Source organism: Dendropsophus ebraccatus, chromosome 10, assembly GCF_027789765.1.
Source record: "Dendropsophus ebraccatus isolate aDenEbr1 chromosome 10, aDenEbr1.pat, whole genome shotgun sequence".
In the NCBI taxonomy this organism is placed as follows: Eukaryota; Metazoa; Chordata; class Amphibia; order Anura; family Hylidae; genus Dendropsophus; species Dendropsophus ebraccatus.
The window spans coordinates 80,761,764-80,775,138 of record NC_091463.1 but is presented as its reverse complement, the minus strand read 5'-3'; the positions used below and the strand labels follow the sequence as shown (position 1 = coordinate 80,775,138).

Genomic DNA, 13,375 nt, shown 5'->3' with positions numbered 1-13,375 from the left:
GGGCTTGCAGTGTACTTGGTGTTTTTTATTACCTTGCTGTAAACTATAAGGTACAAAAAAAAAAAAATCTCCTCTCCCACTTTCTTTCTCATATAACATATACAAGTGTGGCCTGTAGCCTGCTTTTGTCCTGTGCATTAGAAAGGCAAAAGAAAGAGATAATAAATTAAAGGGTCGCTGTTATGATGCCGTCCCACATGCTGTTTGCAGTTCAGCTTAGAGAGACACAGCTCTCACACGTAATGTCTTTGTGTTTTTTCCATTGGTGGTCAGATGAGAGGGCTCCTCACACTGCTGGGTGCTGCTACTGCTGCTGCTTAAAAGTACCGGATGAATCTGAAACCAATACTGAAGAAAACAATAACCAAACATCACACACACAAACAACTACAGGTATGAAGGTAAAAGGGTTTCTAGGCAAAACAGATTGATGGCCTATCAAAAATGAAAATAGGACACAACGATGCCGAGCTGATTCAGCTTTATATTTCTGTGTCTCCTAATGAGATCACAGACACCTCCAGGTAAATCAACAGGCCCTGGAGCAGTCTGTGATCTGAGAGAGAGACATAGAAGCTGTAAAAGTGTAATCACCAGCTGAGGTTCAAACCACTAAGTATGTCAGCAGCCTGGCCACCACTCACAGATCAGAGAGCAGTGGTTGGCAACCTAGGTAATGCATGGTACACAAAAGGGCAAAGTAAAGGGCATGTCAGCAAAAGTAAGCAATTTTTCTAATTAAAAAGCATTTGCAAAATTTGCATACTATTACATTGCATCTTCCATTAAAAACAATGGCATCTATCCCAGAATTATGCAGGAATTGAATATATGTAATTAGGTAAATAACTGACTAAATGATATGAAACAGAAGGTGGTTATTTATGGGATATACAGAGATTGGGTCACAGTTGCAAGGGGTGCTACAGGGGGGTCCACTCAATATATTTCTTAATGACTATGTAGAGGGATTACATAGTAGAATCTTCATACTTGCAGATGACATTAAACTCGTTAAAATTATAAACCCAGAGGAGGATAATATAATATTACAGATGAATTTGTAGAAGCTAGAAGCTTGGGCAAATTAATGGCAAATTAAGTTTAATGTGGATAAATGTAAGGTTCTGCACTTGGGTCGTAGAAATAATAAGTACAATTATGTGCTAAACAATAAAGCACTGGGTAAAACTACCATTGACAAGGATTTGGGGGTATTGGTGGACAGTAAACTTAACCTTACGCTCATTCCTACAGTATGTTCTGTGAAACATGGAAGCTACTGTCAGGTAAGTGATCTAGTCGACTATCACCGCCCTGCATCATATATCAATGTGATGCTTGGAGCTGGGAAAGTGTTTAAATCTTTGCAGCAGTATAATAAAACAGCCGCGGGGCTTTAATCAGCAGTAAGTTCGGGTTTGTGCAGCAAGATTCAAAAAGATTCTACAGGCAGCATGATTCAAATGCTAAGCATTCAGGTTCAAGCAAACCTCAAGTTACTGTTAAATCGCTCATTTCTACATATAAACTCTGGCAAACCACTACATTATGGCTAAATTAAAAATTTTTCTAATATCTTGTTTTTACAACAGCAGTGAAAGGATCAAGTGATCAAGATTTTCTTTTCTTACAGAACAATATTCAAAAATATCTGGCAGGTCCAAAAACGGAAAGCTAACAGTAAAGGAGCTGTTCATACTTGTGTTTCTCATGATATTTTTTGAACCTCCCAGAAAACAACATAATGATTGTCATGACAGGCAGGCATAGACAAGACAAAAGACAGTGGGCCCTAGATCTGAACCCACCCACTGTCACCTGCCTACTTGCCTCAGTCGACCCTAAACGGTCGTGGACAACCACGGAGTCGGTCCCTACACTGCGTAGGTGAATACACAAAACGTAGACAGACAAACAAAACACAATAGAGGATAGTCAACTAGCAGGGTCAAAACCAAACAGACAACGCAGTACAAAATCAGAAGGAGAGCGGATAGTCAAATGTCAGGCAAGAGGTCAGAATACGGGTAGAGCAATAGCAAGGGGATTAGGACAGGGCACGCTGAAAAAGGAGAAGGGGAGCTGGGACTAGTAACAACTAATAGCCAGCAGGGAACTGAGGGATCTGACTGCTTTTTATCCTGGATCAGAGACTAGGTCCAGCAGCTGATTGGACCAGCCCTGATCCCAGCACCAAGCTCAGCTGAACAGATCTAGCAGTGCAGTAACCCCTGCACTGCCAGAAGTCTGACAGGCAAGGTAGGTGTGGCTGGAAAGTAAAACACAGTTCATTCAGTGCAAACACAGACAGAAATTCAGCGCTTCCTCGGCCGCCCGGCACGGACTGAGGAGCGCAAAGTCACATTTCTAACAGTACCCCCCCTCTTATGAGGGGCCTCAGGAACCTCACTCAAAGGACGAGGCTTAGAGGGGTTACAATTATGAAATTGTCTAATGAGACGGGGAGCGTGGACATCTCGGCTTGCCACCCAAGTCCGTTCTTCCGGGCCGAACCCCTTCCAATGAATGAGGTATTGAACGGAGTTCTGCACCCGGCGAGAGTCCAGAATTTTCTCAATTTCAAACTCAAGCTCCCCTTGAATGACCAGGGGATCTGGAGGAATAGACGGCAACACAGGAGTGATATACCTTTTCAATAGAGCCTTATGGAACACATTATGAATTTTCATGACTCTTGGCAATTGCAACCTGAAAGAAACAGGGTTAATTATCTCAGTGATGACATAAGGCCCAATGTATTTGGGTGCCAGTTTTCCAGACGGAACCCTAAGTTTCAAGTTTTTGGTGGAAAGCCACACCTTGTCACCCACTAGGTATTCTGGGCCAGATATGCGTCTTTTGTTAGCTTGTTTTTTCGATAATTCCTGGGCTTTAACCAAGTTCTCAAGAGCTTGGGCCCAGACTGTGCACAGTCTTCTATAGGTTTTTTCAGCTGACGGGTTAACAGATTCAGCAGCATGCGCAGATGAAAACCTCGGATTAAAACCATAATTGCAGAAAAACGGCGACATTTTGGTAGAATGATTTTCTCTATTATTGAGGGCGAATTCTGCCAAGGACAAATACTCCTTCCATTTGTCCTGGGCACTAGAAACAAAGCATCTTAGAAATTGTTCTAATGATTGGTTGACTCTTTCAGTCTGCCCATTAGTCTGAGGATGGAAGGCAGATGAAAATGCCAATGAAGTCCCCAATCGACCACAGAACTCCCTCCAGAACTTAGAGACAAACTGCACCCCTCTATCAGACACAACGTTCTCTGGAACCCCATGAAGTCGTAAAATGTGATTGATGAACAGAGATGCTAACGTACGTGCATTAGGGAGTTTCTTAAGGGGAATCAGATGGCACATTTTAGAAAATCTATCAGTTACGACCCAGATAACAGTCTTCCCTTTTGAAGATGGCAAGTCAGTGATAAAATCCATTGAAATGTGGGTCCAGGGTCTCTCAGGCAAAGGGAGAGGATGTAGAAGACCTTCAGGTAATCTACGAGGAACCTTGGACCTGGCACAGACCTCACAGGCCTCAACAAACAGTTTAGTATCTCTGGCCCAAGACGGCCACCAATAATACCGTGAGAGCAGATACTTTGTGCCAGCAATGCCCGGGTGACCTGCTAAAACTGAACAGTGGGTCTCTTCAAGAACTCTGAGTCGAAGGTTGGGGGGTACAAAGAGTTTTCCCTCCGGGATGTTCCTAGGGGCTAGGGATTGTGAATCTACCACCTGGGCGGCAAGGTCAGGTTGGAGGGTGGCAACGACCACACCTGGTGCTAAAATAGTCTCAGGTTCTTCCCTGGGGGCATTGCTGGCCTCAAAGCTGCGAGACAGAGCATCCGCTCGGACATTCTTAGAACCCGGACGGAAGGTAATTTCAAAATGGAACCTGGTAAAAAATAACGCCCACCTTGCCTGTCGAGGAGTAAGGCGCTTAGCTTTATCAAGGTATAAGAGATTTTTATGATCAGTTAAAACCCTGATCTTATGTTTAGCCCCTTCAAGGAAGTGTCTCCACTCATCAAAGGCCCATTTAATGGCCAACAACTCCCTGTTACCAATGTCATAATTACACTCAGTTTTAGAGAACTTCCTTGAAAAATAGGCTACAGGTCTAAGATTAGTGAGGGTCTCGGAACCTTGTGAGAGGACCGCTCCAACCCCCACTTCTGAAGCATCTACCTCGATGATGAATGGCTGATCTAAATCCGGCTGAATAAGCACTGGGGCCTCAGAAAAACATTTTTTCAACTGTCCAAATGCCTGTACAGCTACGGGACTCCAGTTCACAAGATCAGCTCCTTTTCTGGTTAAGTCAGTCAGTGGTTTGGCAATGACTGAGAAGCCTTTAATAAATTTTCTATAATAATTGGCAAATCCTAAAAATCGTTGCAGGGCCTTTAGACTAGTAGGTCGTTCCCATTTCTCAATAGCAGCCACCTTCAGTGGGTCCATACAGAAGGAGTTAGGGGTGATAATGTAACCCAGAAAAGAGACCTTTTGGATCCCGAACTGGCATTTGGACAGTTTAGCGTACAGATGGTTCAATCTGAGCAATTCCATAACCTTACGAACATGACCTATGTGTGAGGCCCAATCAGGAGAGAAGATTAAAATGTCATCCAGATAAACTACTAAAAATTGACCAAGATATTTACGGAAAACATCATTAACAAAATGTTGAAAAACTGCCGGCGCGTTGCTTAACCCAAATGGCATAACCAGATATTCAAAATGCCCTTCAGGCGTATTAAAGGCAGTTTTCCACTCGTCCCCCTCCCTTATTCTTATCAGATTGTAGGCCCCACGTAGGTCAATCTTAGAGAACCACTGGGTGCCCACAATCTGATTGAATAGATCCGGAATTAGGGGAAGGGGATGTTGGTTCTTAATGGTAATCTTGTTTAGTTCACGATAATCAATGCACGGTCTAAGACCACCATCTTTTTTCCCCACAAAAAAGAACCCAGCCCCTAAGGGAGAGCAAGAGGGACGAATGTGACCTTTGCGAAGGCTGTCCTGAATGTATTCTCGCATGGCCTCCCTCTCAGGTCTAGACAGATTGAAGATTCTTCCCTTAGGATACTTGGACCCTGGCATCAAGTCAATCGCACAATCATAAGGTCGGTGTGGCGGTAGCACCTCCACAGCCTTCTCATCAAAGACATCAGAAAAGTCAGATAAAAACTCAGGAATTGCTCCCTCCACAGGAGAACAATCTGTGACATTTAGCGCAATACAATGAGAAGCACAATTCGGCCCCCATTTAATCAATTCCCTGTTAGACCAGTCAAACACAGGATTATGCTGGTCCAACCAGGGCAAACCCAAAATAATGTCAGAGGATAAGTTATCCATAACCAGAAAATCAAGATTTTCTTTGTGAACTGATCCAATTTGCACCTCAAGATGCGGAGTGATGTACTGGATTTTACCCCGGGCCAAAGGGGTAAAATCAGCACCAGTAATAGTTAATGGACATTTAAGCAGAAGAGGGCAAATTCCCAAGCATGACCAAAATGCAGAACTAATAAAATTGGCAGAAGCTCCAGAATCCACATGAGCATACCCAGAAATACACTTATTACCTAAAAACAACGAGATGGGCAACATCAATTTGTTCTTATTTTCTAGAGGTACCTGTGCGCCTGAGTGACTCTCTCGACAGTCACTCAGACGCTGGAGTCTTTTCGCCGGTTGACCAGGCTTGGATGGACATTCTTTCACCCAGTGACCAGACTTGCCACAGTACAGGCAGAGATTGTGCTGTAGCCGAAGAGCTCGTCGGGTCTGGGTGTCAGCAGCACCTAGTTGCATGGGGTCTTCTTGTGACAGCAGAGGAACAGAAGGATTAGACTTAGGAGTAGAGTTAGGGAAAGAAAGAGATTTAGAAGCATCAGAGGCGCTCTTTTCCCCACGTCTGTCTCTGAGTCTCCTGTCAACCCTTATTGCCAATGTCATAGTCCCTTCTAACGTGTCAGGGGTAGGGTACACCACTAATAGGTCCTTAAGTTGGTCAGACAACCCCATCCTAAATTGACACCTCAATGCTGGATCGTTCCACCCTGAAGGAACACACCACTGACGGAATTCTGCACAGTACTCCTCTACAGGTCTCTTACCCTGTCGCAGAGAAGTCAGCTGTCGCTCTGCCACAGCGGTTCTGTCTGGGTCATCATATAGTAACCCCAGGGCATCAAAAAATTGGTCCACTGAAGATAATTCCATAGAATCAGGGGGTAACGAAAAAGCCCACTCCTGAGGAGGACCCTGCAAGAGAGACATGACAATGCCGACTCTTTGGGTTTCATCTCCTGAGGAGCGGGGACGTAAACGAAAAAATAATTTGCAACCTTCCTTGAAGATCCTGAAGGCCTTCCTGTCCCCTTTAAATTTTTCGGGGAGCAGAATCGGAGGTTCCAGAGGCATTGCCGCGGTCATGGTCACTTGCCGTGGTGTGGACTCCTGCTCCTGCACCTGTTCTGCAAGATTCTGAACTAGCCTGTTCAGACCTTGCATTTGCTCAACCAGAGCTTTCACAGGATCCATGATGATCCGCAAAAGAAAAAAAATTTTTTTTTTTTTTTTTTTTTTTTTTTTTTTTAGAGGCTGGCTATTCTGTCATGACAGGCAGGCATAGACAAGACAAAAGACAGTGGGCCCTAGATCTGAACCCACCCACTGTCACCTGCCTACTTGCCTCAGTCGACCCTAAACGGTCGTGGACAACCACGGAGTCGGTCCCTACACTGCGTAGGTGAATACACAAAACGTAGACAGACAAACAAAACACAATAGAGGATAGTCAACTAGCAGGGTCAAAACCAAACAGACAACGCAGTACAAAATCAGAAGGAGAGCGGATAGTCAAATGTCAGGCAAGAGGTCAGAATACGGGTAGAGCAATAGCAAGGGGATTAGGACAGGGCACGCTGAAAAAGGAGAAGGGGAGCTGGGACTAGTAACAACTAATAGCCAGCAGGGAACTGAGGGATCTGACTGCTTTTTATCCTGGATCAGAGACTAGGTCCAGCAGCTGATTGGACCAGCCCTGATCCCAGCACCAAGCTCAGCTGAACAGATCTAGCAGTGCAGTAACCCCTGCACTGCCAGAAGTCTGACAGGCAAGGTAGGTGTGGCTGGAAAGTAAAACACAGTTCATTCAGTGCAAACACAGACAGAAATTCAGCGCTTCCTCGGCCGCCCGGCACGGACTGAGGAGCGCAAAGTCACATTTCTAACAATGATCCTAAAGGAAGACATAATATCTTCATTGATTTCAATGCCTGGCACTGTACCAGCTGTGACTACCTATGGGCCGGCCTGGTTACAGCTCTCTGTGATGGGATCGAGGATGCATTTGGACTGATACCAATTGGTATTTATCGAGCACTGAAAAAGAATGAAGAAAGTGATGGAGATGAGGCGGAAGAAAACAAACATAATAAATCAAAGAAATGTAAGATTCTACATATCAAAGAATGGGCTCCTAAGAAGATTCTACATATCCCAGTTTTGATTGTTACTTTATTTGTCTTTTTGTTCCTGGTTTGTTCTTTACTGGTAAAATTTCTTCTGAATGTTGAGGCATCTGATCAATATGACAGTGTAACAGATTATATATTATACACAGCAGTAACTATCTTTGGCGGTAGTTCAGTGTTGCTTTCTAGATCAGCCCTTAAAGTGGTTAGAAATCTCATTGTGACTCAAAAAGACATACTGATGCAGAAAATGAAGAGGACGGACATGAGCTCCCAGTTGGGCTTCATGAGTGATGTCAAGAAGGAGATCAATATCATCACCTCTTACCTTCAGATGATGGAAATATACAGAAAGCAGGAGATCAGAGTCATCATAGAGATCACCAAACTGGACAAGTGTCTGCCCGATAGAGTGGTGGAGGTCTTACATGCTATAAATGTTCTGCTGTCTAATAAAGATGCTCCATTTATATGTATCCTGGCTGTAGACCCTGGTATCATTACTGAATGTGCCGAAAAATCCGATCTCCTGAAAGGCATGGCCAACAATGGTTACCTGTTCCTCAACCGAATTGTAACTTTACCTTTTTCTGTACCCGAAATGAATGACAAGACTAAGGAATTGTTTTTGAAGAGAATAATTAAGGAAAAGGACAAAAGTGACCATCCCGAAAGTATTGAAAACCAAGACACAACTAGAGATCCAACCCAGGAAGCAGAAGAATTAATAAACTCTCCAGAATATCGTCAATATATCAACGACAATGTTATCAACATGAGGAGGATTGTGAACACCATTATCATCACTAGAAGACTGATGATCGAGGATGACAAATGTTTAAGTACTCATAAGGTGTTAAAGTGGGTGATAATGGCCGCCCAATGGCCGTGTACCCTCAGCTGGATACTACAGTGCATTGAAGATGAGCTACAGAGCATTAGAAAGAAAAAAAAACAAGATTCTCCCGACTCTGAAAAAGATTATCTTGATACAAAACTGTTGTTGATTTATAATATGTCGCTGGATGCCTTGAATGCCAATAGAGAAAGTATCAAACAGCTTCTGGAGTTAGATGGGGATCTAGATGTCTTCTGCCAATTGCTAAAGAAAACCAAGTTCACTGTGGAAGATGCCATCATGTTACGGCCGTACACCGTCAATTTAGATCCTACCATCCAAAGGAAGATTGAACTCCTACATGATAGTTTTAACTTATTACGGTTCAAGAAGGAGACACTGAGTAGGATGGATTTAATGAAAATGGACACTGAAGCTGTCTGTAAGAAGGTTAGTAACTAGATTTTTGTTTGTAGTTTAAGGGTACGATTACACACGGCTGTGGATTTTTTGCATGGAAATTCTGTGTAAAAAATTTATAGACTTTACAGTACTAGCAAAGTGGTACTGACTCAAAGTAAGAGATTTTGGTTACAATAGGCAGCAACTGGCTGACAGACTCAAGTATCTGTACATGCAATAAGTTACTTCAACCATTCGTGACTACTCTACACCACTGGCTGGAACGATTGTGGCCACTATGGCAAGACACAGTAATATTCACAGATGCAGTCATAGAGAAAGTGGTCGTGGTCATGATTAGAGATGAGCGAACAGGACCAAGTTTCAGGTTTATACAAATCTGAACCGTCGGCATTTGACTTCTGCTGTCTTCATGTTCCATGGGGAAGGAGGAAACAGCCCGAGTCCTGCCTGGAAAACAGGGATAAAGCCTTTGACCTAGGCTGTATTCCTGTTTTCCAGTTGGGACTGTCTCCACCTTTACCATGAAACGGGAAGAGAGTGGGATTCAAATGTCGATGGTTTGCAGTCGTACAAACCCAAACCTTGGCCTGGTTCACTCAACTCTTGTCACGATCTTGATGTTATTGTTTCCAGACTTGGCCATATTTGGTTGGATTAGAAGTTGGTTGCAGTCACATTCACTTGTATTGGTGGCTGATTATGATCCATGTGGGTGACTAACAGCTCCGGGTCATTAACAGTGTCATTGGTCGCAGGCATCAAGTAACATATATATTCAGTATGTTTAATCTTTTTGCAATTTGCATCTACATGAGGTCCTCATTTAATAAAATGCCCTCATTGCCTATACAATTGTCCATTGTCCAGATGAGCCAGTTTATATATGGCCCTGATTTATCAAACTACTGTATGTAAAACGAAAACTGGTATAAACTGTCCACAACAACCAGTCACCGTTCAGCTTTCAGCTCAGGTAAAATTAAAGCTGAGCTGTGATTGGTTGCTGTGGGCATTTTACACCATCTTATACCAACACCAGTTCATTTTTGTCCATGTGGGAATCCTGGTTTCAGCACTAATCCAACCTCTGGTACAGTAGACACAAATCTTGCAAAAGAACTTGACACAAGGAAACTTCTTTGGATTTCTTTATTAGACATTCATTAAAACCAGTTAACCTGCGAACAGCATTCACCAAAAGAGGTGTTTCAACTGCTTCACACAACCTTATTCATGGACCATGAGTAGAGTTGTGTGAATCAGTTGAAACCTGTTGGATGGTGAACGCTCCTACAGTTTTTGCTGGATTTAAATCAAAGCATGAAGTGTATGGACGTACCTCTATACTCTTGGAACTATTTAGTAAATTAATATACCCTTAAAAAAGGCTGTGGACAAAAATACTGATATATTGTTCCCCAGAAAGAAGTTCTGCATCAAGCACCGCCTATGCTAGGTAAAACAAAGTGCAGTCCATTTAGGATAATAAGTATGGGTCCAGTTGTTTTTCATCCCACATACTCTTCTATGTGTTTTTTTTTCCTCTGGTTTTAGATACTTGAGCTTGAAAACATATCTGCCCAATATCTTAATGAATATGTGAAGAACATCCGAGATCATAATCTGAATGGAAAGGCTATTCTATACACCGATAATGTGAAGATACGAGAAGCCCTGGACATGAACCTGGGAGACTGGGTGGCATTTAGAGACGTATTTTTAAGCCTGCCGACCCCAAACCTTTTACTTTAAGCATTAAAGAGCACACAGTTTTTCTGAGTATCACATACAGTATAAGTATAATGCTTACTCTTATACATAAGACATGTACATTTTCAAAGCAAATTTTAAGCTTAAAGACAATGTATTACCATTACCTAGATTTTGTTTTACTGATTACAGCCAGATACTGAAACGTTCCTCTTTCTTTAGCTGGATTCTATTTTCTGATTGTAAATTTTTTTTGTACATTATCATGGGGGCGGCCATCTTGCTTGATCTGTTTTTAACAGCATTTATTAATATTCTTTACAGCAAGCCCCGTGTACATAGGCAATAACAGAAGGAACCTGTTCAACTGACATGAATAGGAAATACATGGTGTACTCCCTCCCTATATCCAGTGCACACCTGTATGATAAATTTGTATATATGGGGGAGATTTATCAAAGGGGTGTGAAGTAGAATTGGCTCAGTTGCCCCTAGCAACAAATCAGATTCCACTTTTCATTGTTCACAGGTTCTTTGGAAAATAAAAGGTGGAATCTGAGCCAGTTTTACTTTACACCAACTTGATAACTCTCCTCTATAATGTTTTATTACTTTAAAAAAATTAAATCTTTATTGCAACACATTCTGAACTATTTAATGTTCAATTTTTGTTTAACTGCTGGGTTGTCTGAGGGCCAATGTTATGTATCATAATCTGTCATTTTTCTAATATGTCGGTCATTACAAACATTTTTTTTTTTTTTTTGCTAGGGATAGAAAGAATGCAATTCTTCCCCTGTAGTGAGTATTTTGTATACTTATTCTTTTAAATTGTGGTGCTACCATGTACATGTATTTTTTTTTACATTCTGTAGACCAAAAAAACACTTTTTTTTATTTTTTTTTATGCAAAATTAATTTTTCAGTTTAAATGTTTTTATTAATTTTCCAACATTAAACAAACAAATTTCACGTATGAAATGTACAGGTATTATAAAGCAATTCGTTCGCCAACCTTGTACGGAAAGGATACCTGCCGTAGCAGAGATAGTTACAAATAACAAGAACACCATAAGGGTACGTTCACACTTACCGGACCTGCAGCATATTTTCTGCTGCGGATCCGCAGCAGATTTCATTTAAACAACTGAACACAGCATCAAATCTGCACCATCAGATCTGCTGCGGATCTGCTGCAGATCCTGTAGGTGTGAACGCATCCTAAAAGTAAAATTAAAACTATAAAACAACTAAAGCTCTCACAGGAAGCCCAAAGCAGACCTCCCAATTTTATGTGCATGGGACACTCTGGCTCACCCCAGATCAATAGGTGGATCCTCGGCCAAGATCCTCTTTTGATACCATACAAAAGCACTCTTTGATAGAGCGCTGCACCTGTGTGGGCAGCAAAGCAATACAACTCTCCCAACAATAAAAAAAATCTTTCCACATGAGTCTCCCTCCTCTGCGATGCTTCCACCCAATCCATGCAAAATACATTTTTATAAAGTTGATTTTACTTTGGTCGGTTGCCTGGGTGGAAGTGGTAGGTGTGGTATTTCTGCAGTGGTTACTGTGGAGTACTTTAAGTGTTAAGTGGAGTGTTTAAGAGAGGTATCCCATTGGCGGGTGCTGTCACCCCCTCCCCCTTTAGAGGGATGGGGAAAAAGAAAGAAGGTATTGTGAGGGCAGGGTGGACGCGGCGGAGTTTCGATTTATGTATGTGGTTTATTTATGTGGTTTTTGAGAGGGTGATAAGTTTGTGAAGGTACGGTCTGGCCGGAGTGGCTTGGGGGGTTGGGGTTTATGACTCCGCACAGATAGATCAGAGTAACTACTGCTGATAGTAGGGGGTGGTTATTGAGGGTCAGATAGGCACCCAAGGATTTTGGGCTAATGGTAGTTGGGCTGCGGGGTGACTCCACAGTACCGTAATTTGGTGTAAGAGGTCGGTAAGAGATCGGTGAGATAGTTGGGAAGTATTCTCCGTATTGGGGTGGGTATGGGTTAAGTATATAACTGTGAAGTGTCTTTTTGTGTTTTGTATTGGATTTTTGTAAAAAATAAAAATTTCTAAATTAAAAAAAAGTTTTTTTTACTTAAACTTTTTTAGCCAGGAAAACTTGGATACGGCCTATGGCTAGGTTCATACTTTGGGCAAATATCCTGAAAGGCGGCCATTTCGTAACATAGAAGGACGCTAATAATGATCATAATCATTATTAGCGGTCATCTATTTAACAAGACAATTGCCTTTGCCCAATATGTTTCCAAAGTAGGAACATAGGCTATAGCTGTATCCATGCTTTACAGGATTCCCTAGGAAAGCATCTAATGTCTGCAGCCGTGGAGAATCAAACACCGAGCGCTCGGATTCCGAGAACATTCCTGACAGGTTGACAGGTCCGCTGAACACTGGTTATCCGCAATTGGCCTATTGCTTGGGGGGCAGAATGAGCAAGCTTAAAATATTTCCATGGTTTACCACTAAACAGGAAGAAGACACAGAGAATTAGATATAAGGAGCTTTATAAGGGCACTGTAGATGACACTGTAGGAGGCTCTCTCGCTAGCATTCTATTTACATAACATCAACATAAAAGTCACTATTCAAAAAGTGACTCACTATGTACATGATTCAGAAGGGGTCTACCAGTAATCTCCAGGGATGCTACCTCTAATAGGAGCCCTAGAGAGCAAGTTCCTTTCCTTTTTCAGGAACACTTTGTATAGTACTCCAGTAGGTGGCACTAGAGAGCAAGTTCCTTTCCTTCTTTAGGAACACTACTTTGTATAGTACCTATATTGTGCTACTATAATTGCTATCTATGTAAGGCTGAGTTCACATTATACTGTATATTATTATTTTACAATAGACACAAACACAAGAGACC

At 42.2% G+C, this 13,375-nt stretch overlaps 1 protein-coding gene across 1 annotated transcript; it reads left to right on the top strand.

Annotated features, from left to right (window-relative positions):
* The first annotated feature begins 444 nt into the window (after window positions 1–444).
* Window positions 445–11,299, top strand: LOC138766442 (NTPase KAP family P-loop domain-containing protein 1-like). The gene is made up of 4 exons (XM_069944035.1): window positions 445–524; window positions 1,258–1,289; window positions 7,279–8,795; window positions 10,326–11,299. The coding sequence occupies exons 1-4, from the start codon at window positions 445–447 to the stop codon at window positions 10,521–10,523; spliced, it is 1,827 nt and encodes a 608-aa protein (XP_069800136.1). The 3' UTR covers window positions 10,524–11,299.
* The last annotated feature ends 2,076 nt before the right edge of the window (window positions 11,300–13,375 follow it).